Raw genomic sequence first — 18,589 nt, forward strand, 5'->3', positions numbered from 1 at the left:
GCTGCCCCGATCCTGCCTGCTTGGGCTGGGTGCTGTGCTGCGATACCGGGTCGTTCGCCCGCACGCGCTTGCCCCGCGCAGCCCGTACCGGGCTGCGCGGGGCAAGCGCGTGCGGGCGAACGACCCCAGGCTCGACACCGCCTTTCACCCCGCTTATTTGGGGGACCCCCCAGCACCCTGGGATCGGAGCTGGAAGGGAACAGGACCTGCAGCCTCGGGATGTGTTGTCCGTGCTCGGAACCGGCAGCCTCAGCTGCCACCCTGGGGTGGTGGGACAGCGGTCGCAGCTCGGGGACGGCGTGCAAGGTCCCCGGGGCAGCGTGCAAGGTCCCCGGGAGCGTGCAGTGTCCCCAGGGAGCTCCAGCCCTGCACACCCTGCCTCCTCCTCCTCCGGCTGCGGCCCACATCGGGGTGGCAACACCGCTAAAAAGCCCACCCTGGGCTGATGCCCCCCCCCCTTCCCTCCCTCCCCCCGCGTGCGGGGACCTGCAGCCACGTTCCCTGCTCGGTGGCAGGTCCCTTGGCACCCAGGTGGGACGGGGCAGCACCGCCAGCGCCGGCCGTGGGGCAGCAGCCACGGGACGAAGCGTCACGAGAGGCGGCACTTGCTGCGCCATCGGCTCCAGCCGGGGCCTTTGGGTGACCGTCTCCCTCGGGTGGGGGGGGACACACGACAGGGACACCCAGCTCGGGGGACGCGGGGTGCCTGGGGAAGGGACACAGCTATCCACGGCTGCGGTTAAACCGTGTGGAAGTAACTTTTACAGACCCAAATCAGGAGTAGGAGACGCTGGGGAGCAGTTTGGTGATGGTGGGCACAGCCGGGGGGGGGGGTTCAGCTGGTTAAAATGCAGGCAGGACACGCGGGAGTGCTGCCTGCGCTGCCTGCAGCTGATGCGAGCGGGGCAGGGCCGTCCGGTTGTGTTTTATTACTCAGGGAAATGACGTGCAGAGGGGTGCGGGGGCGCAGGGAGGTGGGTGCTGGGTCTGTGCCCCGGGGAGAGCTCGCCCGCAGCTGGCTGCCCCTCGCGTGTCGGGGACGGGCAGGGAATCCGCGTGGGTAGGAAGGGTTTGATAAGGGGGGGGGTCCCCGTGGGTCGGGGGCTGCAGCTGCCCGGGGGGCGGGCAGACCCAGGACCTGCACTGCCCCAGGGAGCACAGCCGCCTCCTGGCAGCCCTTGCACACCCACAGCTGGTGTGCACGCACACGTGTGCACACACGCCCTGGAGCATCGTCGAACCCTTGCAGGGTTTCACGCGTGGGCGCAGCCACTCCCCGCTCTGGGGGTCTCTGCGCAGCCCTGCCGGCACAAAGCCACCGCAGCCGGTGACACCGGAACCGCCGGCAGACCCCGCGCCCCTTGAGGCCGCGGCACCGCTGTTCCCACTGGTGCTGTGCCACAATCCCCCCCCTTCCCCATCCCTGGCCTTGCAGGCGCCGCCACCTTCCCGGGGCGCAGGACCGCAGGGACGGGCGGGAGTGTGGCCGCAGCACCCGGGGGAGATGGGGACCCCGTGGGGCGGGGGGGGGGGGCGAAGGCGCTGCAGCCCAGCACGACTTTATTCCGTATCGCATGGTCCATACAAAACTACACCCCAAGCACTGTACAGAGCGGGACGGCGCAGGGCGGGGGGCAGTAAAAATAAGCAGCGGGGGCCGGGGAGCAGAGCGGCAGGCGGGGGGATGGGGGCGGCTGGGGGGGGGGGGGAACACGGCGGGGGGGGGGGGGGCTGCTCCCCATCCAGCGCAGCAAGATTGTCTGCTGGGGGGAGCGGTGGGGGCGGAAGAGCGTCCATCTGTGGCAGAGACCACCCCCGGGGCTCCCCGTGCCCCCCGGCCGGGCGCCTGTATTTGGTAGGAAGCTGCGTGGCCGGCGCCTGCCCCCGTCCCGGGGGGGTTGTCGGTCCGTGGCGGGGCGGCCCCTAGTCCCCGGGGGGCATGATTCCGGGGGGGGGCAGCGGCGGGGGGCCCGCCTCGGTCCCGTGGACCCGCTGGTGATCCTTGAGGGATTCCTTGTAGCGGAAGCTGCGGCCGCAGGCCGGGCACTGGTAGGGCCGCTCGCCGGTGTGGATGCGCTGGTGCTTGAGCAGGTTCTGCTTGCGGATGAAACTCTTGCCGCAGGCGGCGCAGGCGAAGGGCCGCTCGCCCGTGTGCAGCCGCTGGTGGTTCTGCAGGTGCTCCTTGCGGCTGTAGCACTTGCCGCACTCGGTGCACTTGTAGGGCCGCTCGCCGCGGTGGATCATCTGGTGCCGCACCAGCCCCGAGTGGCAGTTGAAGCTCTTGCCGCACTCGGCGCAGGGGTAGGGGCGCTCGGCCGCGTGGCTCCGCTGGTGGATCCGCAGGCTCTTCTTCCCGCTGAAGCTCTTCCCGCACTCGGCGCAGCCGTGCGGCCGCTCCTCAGCGGGTCCCGGCGTTGCGGTGGGGACCCCCGCCGCTTCGGCCCCTGGCCCTGGCTCCGGGCCCAGGGCTTTGCCCAGTCTGTGCTGTGCCGGCAGAGCCGCCGCCGCCGCCGCTGCCTGTCCCTCGGGGGTCCCAAAGCCGGTGCCGGGGAAGAGCAGCTCCCCGGAGCCGCCCGGCAAGCCCACCTCCTCGGGGGGCTGGGCGTGGGGGCATCGCTCCTCCGTCTTCACCAGCAGCCCCTCGCCGGCTGCAGGGGAGGGAAAAACTCCGGTCACCGGGGACGTCCCTGAGCCCGGGTGGGTGCTCCCCCACCCCCAGCCCAGTCCCACGGGACCGGGCTCAGCATCGCTCACCGGGACCGGGACCCGTCAGCATCTCCCTCTCCGGCAGCTCCCAGGGCTCGCGGACGCAGGGCTCTTCCTCCTGCTTGATCCACGACAAGAAGTCGTGCGCCGTGATCAGGGCGTCCGCACCTGCAGGGAAGGACGGGGACGGGGACTCAGCCGAGGGGGGCCGCATCCTGCGCCGGGCAGGCTGGGGAGGCAACGGCTCCAAAACGCAGCGGCTGCTGCCAGCGTTGGGCAGCCGGTGGGTGCGCGGCACAGCGCCGGGCTCACCTGCGCAGGGGTCCGCCGGCATCCCCCGCTCCTCCGCGAACTGCTGCTCCCCCACGAAGGCCACCTCCTGCTTGATCCGGGACAGGATGTCGGAGGTGGAGATCAGCGACTCTGTTCACAAGGAGAGACTTGGCCGGTGCCACGACCCCGTGGCCAATGCACCTCGGGGTGCGGGACCCCCGGGCTCCAGCCGCGCGGGACGTCCCCATCCCACAGCAGTTATGGGGCATCAAACACCCCCCGGGGGAGATGTGGGCACGGGTGACCGCAGGACAGCCCACGGGGACGGGTGACCCTGGGACAGCCCGTTGGAAGGGGTGACCATGGCACAGCCGATGGGGGCGGGTGACTGTGACACAGCCCGCGGGCTCTGACACGACATGGTGGCGGTGGGGGACACATGGACCTCCCAGTGATGGAGCCCGAGACCCCCAGCGCATCAGTCAGGGGGGATTTTCCAGGGTCACTCGCGGTCGCCCCCGGTCGCACAGCGAGGAGCAGAGTCTGGCCACAGCTTGAGAACTGGGCCCTGGGGGTCCGGGACCACTGGGGAAGGACCGGGGATGGTCGCTGGGGTGAGCAGCGGGGTGGGAGAAACACGAGGCGGGAGGCAGCCGGGACGGGGTGGGACGCGGCGCTGCCCTGGCTCCCGGCCGGTGCCTCACCCGCGCAGGCGTCCGGCGGCAGCTCCCTCTGTTCCAGCTCCCTCTGCTCGGGGACGCAGGGTCCCTCCCCACGTTCGCCGCGGGGCTGCGCCTCGCTTCTGGAGAGGGCACCGTCTGTGGGGCAGACGGCACGGCTGGCACCGGTGGTGGGGCTGCGCCCGCCGCCCCTCCCTGCCACTGAGAGGTGGGGGGAGACGTGCGGGGACACCCGGGGCTGCCAGGCCCTGGCACCTCTCCTGGAGGAGAACCTGCCTACGTTTGGCAGGACGTCCGTGCCGGGGGCCTGCGCAGCGCAGACGCTCAGGCCCTTGATTTTGGGGGACGAGGACCCACTCCAGCTCCCCGGGGCTGGGCGGCAGGGGCTGCCCCACGTGGCGGCACCGGCACGGCGCGGCACATCATCCCGTCCCCACGCACGCAGCACGAGCTGCACGGGTTCCCTCCAAAACGCGAGGCCCCGGAGCCGCGGTTGTGCGCCACCACCCATCGCTCGCAGGGGAACCAGGGCACCCACGTCCGTGACCCTCCGGGGAGACGCAGCCATCACCCCGGCCTGCTGGGAAAGGGGCGAAAAGGGATGTTTACCCAGGGAGATCAAAGACTCATAGTTCTCCTTCACCAGGTTATTGTACAGCTCTTTCTGCCACTCCTCCAAATTCTTCCACTCCTCCGCCGAGAAGTAGACGGCAATGTCAACAAACGTCACCGGCACCTGCAGGGACAAGCCCTCAGCGGCACCCGCTCCCCAGGGGAGCCGAGGGTTCCCCCCGCCCGACCCGCAGCCCCCCCGGGAGCCGTTACCTTGGGGACCTCGCCCCGGGGGCCGGGGGGCAGCCGCAGCACCCAGAAGTTCCTGTTCTTCAGGAGGTTCTCCACGTTCTCCAGGCGCCGCTGGAGCAGCCCGTACTCCTGGATGAGGGTGCCCAGCACGGCCCACTTGCTCTCCAGCTGGTTCCCAAACTCCATGGCCGTCTTCTCGCAGTCCAGGAGCTTCTTCTCGGCCGTGCCGGACCGACCCTCCAGGCTGAGCAGGCGGGTGGCGAGGAGGTCGATCTTCCTCTCCATCGCCTGCACCGTGGCCACCACGGTCCAGAGCGAGGCCTCGGCGGAGTGGAGCTGCGCCTCCCGCATGTGCGCCCGCTCCGGCAGCAGCGGCGGCTGCAGCGGCATCAGGTGGGGGGCCTCCACGTTCCACTCCTGCACCTGGGCCGTGGGGAGGACGTGGGTGGGAGGGGGCCCACGGCTGATCCCCTGGGTCGCGTCCGGAGCCCCGGCCCCGGCAGCACAACCGCTCCCCCCGATTCGGGGCCTTTTTCCCACCCCGCCGGGGACCCCCATGTGAGATGCCGCCTGCCCAAAGCTGGCAGCGCTGCCCTCACCCTGCCTGCCCGGGGCTGCGGGAAGGGCCCTCCCAGCCCCAGGCACCGCCGGGGACCTGCCCTACGGCCGCTGCCGTGCCCACCCCCTTCTAACGACTCGCCCGGGCAGGATTTGGCCCCTGGAGCGGTCGGTGCTGCCCAGGCAAGCGAGGAGCTGCTGGGGCTCGGGCTGAGCTCCACAAGGGGACAGGGCAGACGGGCCCGAGGGGACGGTGAGGGGCAGACGAGGAGGGTCCAGGGCCGCCGGGCAGGACGCGTCCCGCTTGGCCGGAGGGTCGGGGAGGGATCGTAGGTGCAGCCACGGCGGCCGTGGGGTCAGCGCCGGTCACCGGGCCTGTGGGACACCGGCCAGCACCAGGCAGCTCACGGTGCCCTGGGCAGGGACCCCCCCCCCACCCCTCGCGGGGGTTTCCTGGGCCTGCCCGGGCAGGGACCCCCCCCCCCGGGGGGAGGATGGCGCCGGGTGGGCCGGGAGCAACCGGGGGCGCGGGGACAGCCCGGGGCTGGAGCCCGCGGGGAGCACCCGGGGGGCACCGGAGCATCCCGGGGGCACCGAGGGCATCCCGGGTCAGCGGTGCCCGGGGACAGCCCGGGGGCACGGGGACAGCCCGGGTCAGGGTCCCGGGGGCAGCCCGGGGCCGGAGGGCGCAGGGGGTGCCCGGGGGCGGTGGGGGCGGGGGGCAGGGGGGCACGGCGGAGGGTCCCGGCCCGGGGCGGTGGCGAGGAGCCGCCGGTGGCGCGGGCGGGGCGGCTCCGCCTCCGGTCCCGGTCCCGGTGCCCCCGGGCCGGGCCGCGCTTACCTGGGCGGGCGCCCACTCGGCCATGGCCCCGCGGTGCTGGGCCGGGCCCCGGCGGCTGGGGCCGGGCCGCGGCGGGGAGAGCCCGGAGCGGAGCGGGGCCGCGCTGCCGCCCGCCGCCGCGGCGGGGCCGGGGCCGGTACCGGGGCCGGGGCCGGGGCCGCTGTCGGTGCCTGCGCGCTGCGGGCCGGGCCCCGCCGCCCCGCCGAGGAGCCAGGGGCAGCCGGGGAATTGCATCCGCCTCCTCCGGGCTTCGCGGCAGCGGGCGGGGGGGGGGGGAGCGGCGCCGAGCGCGGAGCACTGCCGCCTACCGGCACCGGCACCAGCGGCCGCAGAGCGCGGGCACCCGGGGCGGCACCGGCACCGAGCACCAGGATCGGCACCGGCACCCAGCACCAGGATCGGCACCGGCACCGGTGTCGGCATCGGCACCAGTATTGGCACCGGCACCGGTGTCGGCATCGGCACCGGCGTCGTCGGCATCGGCACCGGCACCAAGCACCAGTATCGGCGTCGGCACCAGTATTGGCATCGGCACCGGTGTCATCGGCGCCAGTGTCGGCACTGGTATCGGCATCGGCACCAAGCCCTGGCGTGGGCATCGGCACCAGCGTTGGTACCGACACCGTCATCGGTATTGGCACCAGCGTTGGTACCGACACCGTCATCGACATCGGCACCAGCGTCACCACCAGATGCAGCACCAAGCCCTGGCCCCGGCACCAGCATCAGCCCCTGCTCCGGTATCGGCACCCGCCCCGAGCCCGGAGGGTGCCCTGAGCCCAAAGCCCCCCGGCAGCCCCACTCAGCCGGGCACCGCGTGCCCACCGGCACCCTGGGGTCACGGCCCCGCGGGTGGCAGGTCGGGGCTGGGGGAGGGGGTGTCTCCCCACCCTGCCCTCGGGATGTGCTGCCGGGACCCCCCCTCTCCTGCCAGCAAACCCCCGGTGGCACCGGAGGGCCGTGAGCCCAGGCCGCGGGCTGAGCGCCTGGTGTGCGGGGGGGGTACCCCCGGCCACCCCCACCAGGACCCCCATCCCAGGCAGAGGCAGATGGGAGACCCCCATGCAGGGATGTCCGTGGTTTGGGGACACCCCCCTTGCGCGCTCGCCCCAACCCTGGGACCCTTTGGTCTAACGGCGTCGGGAGCCGGTGCCGGTGGGAGACCAGGGCAAAGCGTTATGGTCCTGCCCTCACGGAAACAAACCTCCCGGGAAAAGCCCCTCCGGCACCGCGGTGCTCCAGGATCCGTACGGGTGGGCCACAGCAGGGGGTCCCCCCTGCCGGACACGGACCAGGACGGCCCCAGCCTCCAGGCAGAGAGGGCAGTGGGACAAGAAGGGTTAACGGGCTGAGCAGGCGTCACGGGAGCCCGAGCAGCCATTTCACTCGAGGATGCGATAGCTCCCGCATCCCCTCCAGCGCTGTGTCCCCAAGCTGGGGCACCCGAAGCCCCCTAAAGCCCCCACGCCCCTGCCCCATGGCCCAGCACCCCACAGCCGTCGCCCTCCTGGCCCCCGGGGCTGAGCTGGGGCAGCTGGCACCCACCGGTGCCCGGGGCGGGAGGAGGGGTCTCCAGCTCCTGCCCTGGGCTGGGGGGGGGGGGGGGGGGGGGGGCCGAGGGTGTCCCCTGGGACCACGGGTGTCCCCTGGGACCGCGGGTGCAGGCTCAGCCCAGGCGTGGGCTGTTGGGCAGCTGGCGATGCACCACGGGGCCGGGGAGCTCCCAAAGCTGGGGGAGGTGGGACAGGGAGCCAAGCCACTCATCAGCTTTTTGGGGAGCTCGTTCTCTCTGTGCAATTAAGGCAGGGGGTGGGAAACGATGGTTTTCGGCAAAATAAAAACAACAGCTCGGGCACGCGGAGCCCTCGCTGTGCCCTCTCCACCCTGGTCCCTAAGGTGTCGGGATTCATCTGCATCCCCTCGCCTGGCGCTTGGCACACAGCGCCTCTGGCACGACCACGGGGGACCAGAGAGGCTCCAGGGGACAGGTTTGGTGGTGGGGACCAGCAGACAGACACGGCACAGACATGTAAGCCCCGCTTCTTTGGGAAACCAGCAAATAACGGCAGTTCACTGCAGTCTCTTTCGCTCCCCCCCATCCACTCACACCCAGCAGCTCGGGGTGACGAGGAAACGTAAAACCGACGTACAGGAGACAACAGGGACTCACGCGGTCACCGTGGCTGGCAGTGGTTTTGGGCATTAAAAAAAAAAAAAAGCATCTCCAGAAATCCTGCTCAGAGCTGTTCAGCATGGGTGACCCTCAGGGACCAGGGTACGAAACCAAGCCTTCGGGTGATGGGCGAGAGGAAGGACCCTCCGCGTCCCTGCTGCTGGTCCCTGGGGGCTGCACCACGGCCGGCGGCTCTGCGAAGTTCCTCATGGTGGGGACAGCCACGTGTATCCCACCATGTCGGGGTTTCCTTTGCATCTGCTCCGAGTTTCCCCTGTCATGCCTAAGGACACCCACCACTGCCACCACCGCTGCGAGGGCACAGGACCGAAGAGGCTCCCCAACCCCCCCAAAAAGGACGACATGGGCAGGCTGGGGCACCCAGCACCCCACGCCCAGGGCAGCGAGCCCCTCGATTTAGCCTCGCCTCCCACGAGACCTCTGGCTGGCCCATGGTTTTGGTGAGATTTGGGGTTAGGGCTGTTCCTGCGCTGTACAGAACTGCAGATTAAACCGAGAGCCAGGCAGCAGCAGGCAGCGCTGCCTGCGATGGCTCACGCGGGTCGGAGACTCCCTGTGCCCGGAGCCGGCGCCGAGGCGGTGCTCATCTGGTGCTGGAGCAGAGCAAGAGTTCCCGTGCTGGGACACTGGGAAGAAACGTAAAACATCTGCTGGGACCCGGGGGTTTCTTTTTCTCAGCCACGGATTTGGCCGGTGGCAGCTCAGGCACAGGTGTCCGGTTTTATCCCAGAGAGTTTTCAAATGCCTCTTACCACACAAGTAATATTCCCCCGGGAACGCCAAGGCCCCCCGGGAAGCTTTGGTCACCCAGGGCAGCATTTGCTGAAGACCCCGCTCTTAGCGGCAGCGGGGAATTAAAAGCACGGTCTGATGCAGGGGCTTTGCCCCCTCGAGGGGAGCGAGGGGCTGGGAGCACCTCCAGCCCGGGAGGAGGACGTGCTTCTTGCCTGCCGGCACTCCTGGGGGGCTGGGTCGGTGCTGTGACACCATGTCCCACGTTGGAGCACCCCGAGTGTCTCCAGGATTGGGTGAATTTTGCCCATTTTGGGGAACGACAGCTCAAGAGCTGCCGCAGACCTGGGGCTCCCTCGAGGTGGACGCTGCACCCGCACAGCCGCTCGCTCCCCGATGTCCCTCCACGGGCACCCGAAAGGTCCCAGGAGGACCCAACTCCACACGACCGGCGGCAGCAGGTCAGGTCCAAGATCCAGCTGGGCTCGGACCTGGCCCAGGAGCAGCTAAGGCATCGCCTCGAAGGGCAGAAGACCCCAGCGAGCTGCTGTACTTACGCTGGATCCCCTCCATCACTCTGCAGCTCTTGAGCCAGAAGCGGCATCTCTGCATTTAAGAATTTCTATCATTTTATTCAATTCTGGGAATAGATCCAGCCAGTTCTGAACCGGTGTAACATCTGCACCTGCGGCACCTTGCTGCACGGAGGCCACCAGCGGGAACTAGCCGCCGCGTAGAGAACCGTCGCCTTCCCTTTGCTCGGAAGCCGCCGCTTACCGCTTTCACTCGATGTCTCCCAGGCACCTCTACGAAACCACTTCCAGTTCTGCCTCTAAACTGGGGCAACGGGAAGCGCCTGGGGTATGCAACACGTGGGCGCAGCCCGGATCCGCGTGGAACAGAATAGAAATGATGCATAATAAACAAGGTAAGGCCAAACGCCCACCGAGGCAGGTGGAGCTTTTGGGGAAAAGGGTTCTTTTTTTTTTTTTTTTTTTTTTTTTGATTGCTTTTACTAAAAAGCCACTCTTCCCAGAAAGCGCTCGTACAGGACCTCAGCTCCTGTAGTTTTGTGTTTATTTGCATCCCGGCAGCACCCGCAGCCCACAAGGGACCAACCAAACACGTGAGACCAGATCCTTCATCTGAAGGGGTAAGTGGAGAGACGAGGACAGAGAAACTTTAAAAGGAAATAATCTTTTATCGACATTAACCATGAAATGCCAGACCGCTCAATTTGCAAACTGAAGAGAACAGAAGGGGGAGGACACTTCAGACGGCAATCCATACCACGTAATTAAACCAGAGAGGGCTGAAAAGCCTCACATGCTACACCCTGACCTTGTTCCTACCGTTTAGAGAACATAAGGGCTCTTAAAACTGAAAATGTTTCATTCTCAAATGTGTTTCTGTCAACGCTACTCCTGACAAAGTGCTACACAGCAGGCAAGCTTTACATTTGCAGATTAAGCATGACCTAAAGCTTGCCTTTTTTTTTTTTTTTTTTTTAAAGACTTGGAGATTCTCTTTAAAAAAAATCTACCTTGCTAAAGATCTGTCTTTTTTAATCTCTGACTGCACAAAGCCAACAGTTTATGCAGTCACTTCTATTTCCCAGAGCATAAATGTTATTTCTCAAGGCAAGTATTCTCAGCTCAGTCTGTGAAAAACTCTTACTCTCCCTGTTACAGGAGAATTAAAATGGTTTCCCAGAGAGGAATTCAGAAGATCTCACGATCCCCATGCGCATCCCTGTGACTCAGGCAAGGAACAGTGAGTTTCTACATCCCTTCCGCTCGTTCCCCACCTCAGGTACCCCAGCAGACCCCCCCCAAAGGCTTTCCGGGTTCTTACCCTGCTTCAGTCAGGTTTGCTCTGTTCTCCCTTAGCCTAAGCTTTGGGCTGCAATAATTGTTTACCTCGCTGCGCTCTCTGATCCTTACTTTACGCTACTTTTTTTTTCTTCTTTTTAAAATGTAAGCAGCACGTTTATCGTGCAGGTTATTTAGGTAAGGTGACAAGGGGGACAACGCTGCACCTGAGCCCAAGGTACCTGAAGAGCTGCCCTGTCCGGTAAAAGCGGATGTGTGGGAGGGCATCGCGTCACTGGTTGTCTTGAGAACAGGCGGCTTTGCTCTACGGCGAGATGCTCCTCGGGTACAGAAGGAACAGAAACAAGTAAGCTCTGTGCATCAACGTTTCCCATCCCTTAGCACTGAGCATAAATCTTTAGTGTTTTACTTTTTAGTGTTATTTTTCCATGGAGACTGGAAACAGAATCTTTAAATACAGCTTCAGAAATAACTATTTTTGAAGTTTATAACAGCAACACGTGGAGGGAACGATTACTCTCGCGCATAAACTATTTGTTTAATTATCCTGGGCTAAGCCAGGGCTCAATCAAGGCAAAATTCCTACCGGCATCACTGGAACGGGAAGGAGGGTCTATATCAGAAACAAAACCCAACAAAACTTCTTTTCTAAGCTGGATCTCCGCATCGAGATCTCTGCACTTGTTCTGTCCTAAGCAGGGAACACCTCACCTCGCCGGCACAGTGAGACGCCGTAAGAAGTGACGTTTCTCTCCGCGCGTGCTCTGCGTTTCAGGTGAGAGGGTCAGGATCTTGGGAGAAATCCACCTGCCACACCGGAGCCCTTCTGCTTACAGGAGAAAGAAAACTGAGACAAAAGTTTTCACCAAATCATAGATAGACTCTCTTCCTGGTTCTCGTTAGCTTGTTTCTCAGGACACAAGTCATTCAAAGGTTCTGACTCTGGATTCCCCCCCCCACATCTGAACTTTTGCTGTAAGAACAGGACCACGGAATATGCTCTACAGCTACCACAACCCCTGTAGCTGTTCCCCCTCACCATGCCCGCCGAAGAGCTAATCCTTCAATGCTGCTCACATGGGAGACACTGAGTTTTATTACTGATCTTAAACAACAAAATTAAGCAAAAATCTTGAAGATTTACTCAGCATTTCGAGCAAGCGAAACGCTACACGCTATCGTCATTTCAGATAGCCACACTGCCTGCGGGGCTTTCCAACTCCATTTAATCTGTGTCTCCACTTAAACCTCTGAACAAGGTGATTATTTGTATTTCAGCACATTAAAAAAAAATCTCAAGATTTAAGCGATCGACTCTGCCTGGTCGGATGCTCCTTAGCTCTGGGCTTGCAAGTTGGGGAAGGAGGCAGAGCTTCCTACGCAAGGTCTTTTATCCATGGTTTACTTCCAGCAGCCCACAAACCGTTGCAGGCCTGCGACCAGACGCCAGATTCAGCCTCGATATTCCAGGCGTTCAACTGTGTCACAGAGGGAACCGCAGTTTTGGCAGGGTGGCATTTTACAGGATTTGCTCTGCAAGGAATCACCTGGCTCCAAAGAATCCTCACTGAGGAGCACACAGCATACTTCTGACCACCAAGGCGTTAAACTGTGTGGGAGAAGAATAAAGGAAAAGGTGTCCAGAAAACTCTTTTATCACTGGCTTCTCATTATTTCCTTCTCCTAATGGCCCTGGGGACATTACTCCTGTCTTTGGGATGGGCAGGGATCCCTTGTGTCTTCCCCCAATCCCCTTCAGAACTTACGAGCTCCACCACAGCACCAGCTGTTTCTTGCTCTACTGCTCCTCAGGGGAAGCCGAGGACATTGCCTTCACTCACGGGCTCACTGCAAAGCAGGTGCTTGAACTGGTGGTAACACGACTTTCTCACTCTTCGCACTCAGCTAGAATACACAAAAATGCTGAATATCACCAGTCTGTGGTGAGAAGGTGCATGGTCTACAAAAGCTGCCTCTGCAGACTCCCGTCCTCTCCGCTGATCTCCTCCCTGTAACTGAAGCCACCGCTTTCTTTGCGTAATGTTACCCAGACTTTGTACATACGTTAAGAATATACCCACACGCTTTTCCAGAATCTCAGAAATCAAATTGTAAATAGATGTTTGACGCGACTGATTCTGGTCGTTATTTCCATGAAGCAGTGCTTTCACTGCCGCCGCTGCTGTCCTATGGCTGTGACTGCTGAACTAACTGGCTTTTTTGGTTGCCGTTCTTCATCAAACCCAACCGTCCACCTCAATCTACGCTCTTAGAGGCTCCATTTCCTGCTTACAGCTCTGCGGACAATCCCGTTCTGATCGTGACATTTTCTCAGCCTTCTCCTGCCTGAAAAGCTTCCAGCATTTTTCTGCATTACTACAGACGTTCTCTAGCACGTGCTGTTTGGTGCGCCAGAAGATTTTTTTTAATAACGCTTTTGGTACAGTCAGCACTGCTCTGTACAACTCCTCCTCCCAGATATGAATCATCTAGCTGCTAATTAAAATCAGGTCCTAATCAATGACTGTTAGCCTGGCACCAACCAGATGCTCTTCACGCTTGAACTTGATTCAATCGTATTAAAAACTGTCTTATCCTAAAGCTTCCCCTATCATCAATATATGACTATAAGCCATCATCTCTGGATGGAGGTGGATTTTTTGACTGTTGAATGGGAAATCTATCCCAGGAAAGCTTTGGGCAGACAGATTACATGTACACGTTATGAGTTCGCAAGTGATTGGTGAGTCTCGGTTTTTCCATAAAGCTTTTTTCACATTCCGTACACTTGTAAGGCCTCTCCCCCGTGTGAGTCCTCTGGTGTCGAATCAAGTCTGTGTGGCGACCAAAGCTTTTACCGCAGTCTGTGCATATGTACGATGATACCCGACTCTTTTTGGTGTGAATTTGCTTATGTTTTAGGAGTCCGATTTTCGATTTAAAAGTCTTCTGACATTCTGTACACAGATACAGTCTTTCTCCTGTACAGGTTTGCCGATAAAAACAGATCTCTTTGAATTCATTAGGTTCCCCTTCTTCAAGGGAACTGTTACCTCTTCTGCTTCCCACTGGATTTGCTTGATGTGCTGCTGAATCCTGCTGACTCTCAGACGTCACCCCCTTGCCCAAAATCTGGCACGTCAGGTCTCGGGGTCCTCCAGAGAATGATCCATGCAGTTCTGTATTTTCTGCGCTCTTTGGGTGACTCTGCAACTCGGATCCGATCGCAGTCCCACCGCAGCCTGGAATAGAGAGATTCCAAACGTTCCCTTTACCTGACCGGGTATAACACGAATCTCCAAGTAACAAAAATTCCCGCTTCACTGTGGCTACACCCGTACAAACAAAATAAGGTTTGGGTAAAAAAACCCCAGGGGTGCATTAGAATCCCCCCTCCCTCCGATCCCACAGCCTGTGCAGTTTTGCCAACTGAATTTCCGGTGAGCCTCAGACCACCACACACCTGCGGGAATCCCCCTTTCCTCAAAATCCTGCTGATCCCTGACATGCAGCGCTTCTCTGGCCTGGATAGCGCTTTTGGGAACAGGACACTCTGCACAAGGAACAGAACGTGGAAATAATGGTTATTACTTTCCTCAGATCGTTTTCCATTATTACAAAGATAGTTCCTAACCTACTTTAATCGCACTGATGCAGACGTTGCACAAAGCCCAGTGCCACAGACAGCTCTTTGTCAGCCTGTTCACTTTACCTCTCTGAGCCCCGTAGTTTACTTATGTCCTTGTTTTGTAACGTGACATATTTTTTGTTAACTTACATGAAAAATACTGCCCTTTGCTTTCTCAAAGAACAACATTTTTCTCACTGTTCCCAGAACTATAAGAAAAGACTCTGTGTCGCTGTTTTCTAGCAAACACTTGCATAACCCACTGTCTAAAGGCACCTCTCTCTTTTACTCCGGGGAAAGGTCCAACGAGGAGATAACAGCAAACGCAGCTGCTCTGGCATCTAAGGGGGTGGCTGGGAAGCAAGTGAGCAATATTTATTTTCCAAGCTTTAAAATATTCCAGAAATTATATCCAAAAGGTCAAAAAGTCAAGTGTTCAAAAGTAGAAGGTTTTGCATTGATTACAGCCATAAAAGCAGAGTTCAGCTGTCTGGTGCTGTATGCTATGATTCACTCCTAACTGCCTTTCTGATACACAAACTCGTTTTCCCCCAGCTAATCCCTCCTCATGCAATGCACAGCACATACTTTTTTTAACAGATCAGAGCTGTACAAAAAAAAATAGAGGCAGCTGTCTGCAGACTCTGCCTTTTCTACTGTAAAAAAAAAAGAAGGTATGTAAAGAATTAAAAAAAAAGGAATTACATTGTCTCATTATTTCATGTAATTTCAAATTTGAAAGTGGGGAAGTAGTAACAGAATGAGGTTAAGCTAAATCAGCGTTTCTTAAACAGAACTGAAGAGTGTCACAAAGTGCAGAGTACGCCAGAGCTGAGGCTCTGGGGTTCACAGCACTTCTGTGCCTCCAATCCAGAGCACAAGTAAAAGCACTTTTAGCCCCTAATTACAGCAGGTTCTTCTTCTATTAACCCAAGGGATTGCCTGAAAGCCCGGGAGCCAGTGGAAGCTCACACCTTCAAATTTAAAAACAATGACTGCAAACAAATGTACGGTTGGGCACTTAAAACTAACCAACAAGACTTCTTCATTTTCTAGGGCACCATTCAAGTTATTGAACTATTTCTGCATTCACTCTTAGTGAATCACAAAACCCAACGTACATCAGCATTTGGGGGTGATGAAAAAACTCACAACTAGAACCCCAGACTGGTTTGGGTTGAAGGGACCTCCCAGCCCACCCAGTGCCACCCCTGCCATGGGCAGGGACACCCTCCACTAGCCCAGCTTGCCCAAAGCCCCATCCAACCTGGCCTTGACCACTGCCAGGGAGCCAGGGGCAGCCACAGCTTCTCGGGGCAACCTGCACTAGTGTCAAACTTAATTATAGTTAACAAGTCCACAGGACCAAAGATTCATATCTAAAGATTAATCCACTAGAAATCAAAGGATTTGAGGAGCGACTGTTAGACGAGAGCCAGACCAGAAACAGCACAGATCTGTTAGAGAAAGGGAAAACTAACCGTTACCCAAGGTGGTTAAAGATTCATAATTCTCCTTTATCACTTTGTTGTAAAGTTCTTTCTGCCAGTCTTCCAAGTCCTTCCCCTCACGCGCTGCAGCATTATCAAATGTCCCAGGGACCTAAACCAAAGCGTTCAGTAGTCAAGGCCATTGGCAAGTCCTAAATCCTTGAAAACCCTCTTTTTCAAACAGAATTAAATGAGAGGTCACCAGCCAACTGTTTCTAGCAATGCCCGTGTTACATATAACCAGCATACTAATTAAGGACTTTATATACGAATTTTCTACTGTTATTTCTGCATGTAGCTCAGAACGAGTAAAATTACTTAAAAATAACGTGACTCAACTGAAAGAATGACTATAACGACTAGGTCAAAAATTACTCATTAAAAGTAAATCTGGGGTCACCATCGATACACAGTCCCATCAGGGAATGTGGCTCTTCCTTTCACTGGAAACCAGAAAATATTCCAGAGTGTATGTGAAATAAAGCCTGAGGCAGTACCACAGCCTGTCGATCTGGCTGCGAGAGTTCCTCCCTAACAATAGAAGTTAACAGAAACAAAAAATTAAGCCCCACGAATACCGAGAGATGCATACTGCGTTTTTTGCAATGCATAGGTACATACTGTGTACATATGTTGTACCTGTACTTCATATCTACCGAGTACCCTTGTTTGTAAGTGCGTGCCTTTGCCTAGGTTTCAATTCGCCTTTCCACCTAATGCACATCTCACCGGTTCAGATGTTTTGCAGCTTCCACCATGTATAAACTCAATTGTACAAATCCGCTGCCAAGTTTCACTAATTTGTCACTAGATAGGATCGCAATCCAAATTAAATACACAGGGGAGAAGGTTGAGCAGAAGTCAAGCCTTTGTCTCAGCCCCAGACACCCATGTCGTGAGCACTACGTCACCGACAAATCATGTCAGTGACTCGAAATTTTTCCAAACATGAGGACTGTCACGGACAAATACAGGTCTGCAGGGAGTGAATCCGTTTTACAGCATGAAGTGGGACTGCACTTCCAACAAACAGCAGATTTTCTCTCTAACATTTAGGCACAAAATCGGAATTTGAGCACAAAGAGCACCAAGATGCTTTTAATTTCCCCAGTCACCGACCTCCCACCTCCACACTCTGCAATACCAGGGAGAAAAATGAAACCCGCTGCGTTGCTGGCAACGCTTTACTGTCACATAGCACGTTTCACGGATTGCTACTTCCTTGAAGCGCTTTACATGCAAATCCTCCTTTAATTTAAGGGAAGTAAATAGAATAACAAACATCTTAATTACCCTAGAGTGCTCAGGATTCCGGATTCGTTTTCGAGTTTTATTACTTATCCCACCACAGAAACTTCGAGGTGTGCCAACGAGCCAGTTTCCGTCTTCGCTCAAAATGAATTTTTTGGGAACGGCTTCTTTCAGCAGACGTCTGTTTTTTCTAATTTTTAAGGGGTCAATTTCAAAAGAACTGTCCTCAAAATGCTTGGAACACAGTCGCTGATGCTTGGATGGCGTTCCCATATCCCGGCCCATGTTGTGAATCCACTGCTTCAAGAGAGGTTTATTTTGTAAAGGAAAGCCATAGAAAGTAACGGTGCTGTTCTTGTACACCCCGCTGGTGGCATTTTGACAGTTCAGTGCCGAGCAATAAACCATTGTAAAAGGAGAAACAGGAATAAATCCAAAAATAATGTGCCAGGAGGAGCGTTTAAAGAGTTTCTGATCAACTTTAGTATTAAATGGGCCTAAACTTCTCAAGAAAAAAACATGGTTTTGAGAGACAGAGAGCGCTGAGGTCACAGAGAAGCGAAACGCGGGGGCTGAACTTCACCGCCAAAGACACAGACCTCACCAAAGCCGATGGAGAGGAGGAGCCAGGTCCCCTTTCACAGCACGCAGAAAGCAACAGCGTACAATCTGAAAGGGAAAAGTCTTTAAAATCAGCTTAATGGGGCATTACTACGCAGATTTAGGTTTAAAGGAGCTTCTGCTACGTACACATACGTATGCTCTTCATTAATTTGCGTCTCCATGAGGAATCCTCCCACGCTCCACAACAAAGCTTAGCATACAGTTATTCAGAAGGCAGCAACAAAAAGGTGATAGCCAAATAACTTCCGTAAAATGAAGATTTGGGTTTGCACGTGGGGTCTGAACGAGGACTTCCCCATGGTATCAGCTGCGTGCTGGAGAAGGCGAGCCTCGGGGACGTCAGGCAGAGAGGAGATCTTTGGGCAGGTGCATGGAAAAGAGGAGAAAACCACCGAGAGGCATTGCATTAGAAAAGGATAAGGACAGAAATCGTCAGGGCACGCACCTGCAAAAAGAGCCCAGGAAGAGAGAGGGCTCTGCAGAGCACACGGGGAACGTTTCTGGCAACAAACATAGCCCAGACCTAACGCTAGGAACTACTCTCACCACCACATGCGCCTCTGGGAACGTGTATGGTTGGTGACCCATTCTGGTATGGGATGTGGGAGGAAATGGGGCACCTCTGCCCCAGGGCATTCTGCCCACTCGGAGCCCTGCTGTGGGCACCGCTCACTACCCGTTCCCACACGCCAGTGTCCGGTGGGGCAGGAGGAGGTCGCCGTTTCCCCCAGGGCCGACATCCCAGCTCTGGTAAGCCGAGGCTGGAGGAAAGCTGGGCACCCCTCGCTTCTCCCGAGGCACCGGGAGCGGCAGCAGCCCTGCTGCCATCGCCCCCTGAGCGCCTGCACCTTACCCCTCGCTCCACAGCTGCACAGCCGCGGGAGGAGGCAGGTACCAGCGCTCCCCTCCCGGTGCTGCGGGGCGATCCCGGGCCAGGGCCCCGAGGGAACGCGCCCACGGCAGCCTTGGGGGGGGG

General features: G+C 58.7%; 2 protein-coding genes across 3 annotated transcripts in view; both read right to left on the reverse strand.

Annotated features, from left to right (window-relative positions):
- The window catches only part of LOC104642328 (uncharacterized), a 41,113-nt gene extending 34,996 nt beyond the window's left edge, over positions 1-6,117 (reverse strand). Inside the window, exons 1-7 of the mRNA XM_075747051.1 lie at positions 5,863-6,117; positions 4,485-4,886; positions 4,269-4,395; positions 3,684-3,797; positions 3,019-3,129; positions 2,755-2,874; positions 1,927-2,648 (exon numbers count right to left, since the gene is read on the reverse strand). Coding sequence (XP_075603166.1) covers positions 1,927-2,648; positions 2,755-2,874; positions 3,019-3,129; positions 3,684-3,797; positions 4,269-4,395; positions 4,485-4,886; positions 5,863-6,096 — 1,830 coding nt within the window. The 5' untranslated portion in view covers positions 6,097-6,117. The remainder of the gene's footprint in view (positions 1-1,926; positions 2,649-2,754; positions 2,875-3,018; positions 3,130-3,683; positions 3,798-4,268; positions 4,396-4,484; positions 4,887-5,862) is intronic.
- Positions 6,118-11,758: 5,641 nt separating this feature from the next.
- Positions 11,759-18,539, reverse strand: LOC104631777 (uncharacterized). Of its 2 annotated transcripts, XR_012834255.1 has the most exons (5): positions 17,032-18,539; positions 15,730-15,850; positions 14,084-14,173; positions 12,387-13,862; positions 11,759-12,229 (listed from the first exon to the last, which is right to left on the reverse strand). XR_012834255.1 is itself a non-coding variant. In XM_075746984.1 (4 exons), exons 1-4 carry the CDS (start codon positions 17,395-17,397, stop codon positions 13,330-13,332), a joined length of 1,110 nt encoding a protein of 369 aa, XP_075603099.1. In that variant the 5' UTR covers positions 17,398-18,539; the 3' UTR covers positions 11,759-13,329. The 2 variants fall into 2 exon arrangements, 1 of the variants encoding a protein (XP_075603099.1); XM_075746984.1 differs by having other exon boundaries at positions 11,759-13,862.
- Between the last annotated feature and the right edge of the window lie 50 nt (positions 18,540-18,589).

The sequence above is a fragment of the Balearica regulorum genome, chromosome 2 (genome assembly GCF_011004875.1).
Source record: "Balearica regulorum gibbericeps isolate bBalReg1 chromosome 2, bBalReg1.pri, whole genome shotgun sequence".
NCBI classification, from domain to species: domain Eukaryota; kingdom Metazoa; phylum Chordata; class Aves; order Gruiformes; family Gruidae; genus Balearica; species Balearica regulorum.

What these genes read in the sequence shown, in the direction of transcription:
- LOC104631777 (XM_075746984.1), bottom strand. Translation starts at nt 17,397, where the DNA reads ATGGTTTATTGCTCGGCACTGAACTGTCAAAATGCCACCAGCGGGGTG. An exon ending in TTTAACCACCTTGGGTAACG is followed by an intron (nt 14,174 to 15,729) that starts GTTAGTTTTCCC and finishes TTCCTTGTGCAG; the next exon opens with AGTGTCCTGTTCCCAAAAGC. An exon ending in GGAAAGGGGGATTCCCGCAG is followed by an intron (nt 13,863 to 14,083) that starts GTGTGTGGTGGT and finishes TCTCTATTCCAG; the next exon opens with GCTGCGGTGGGACTGCGATC.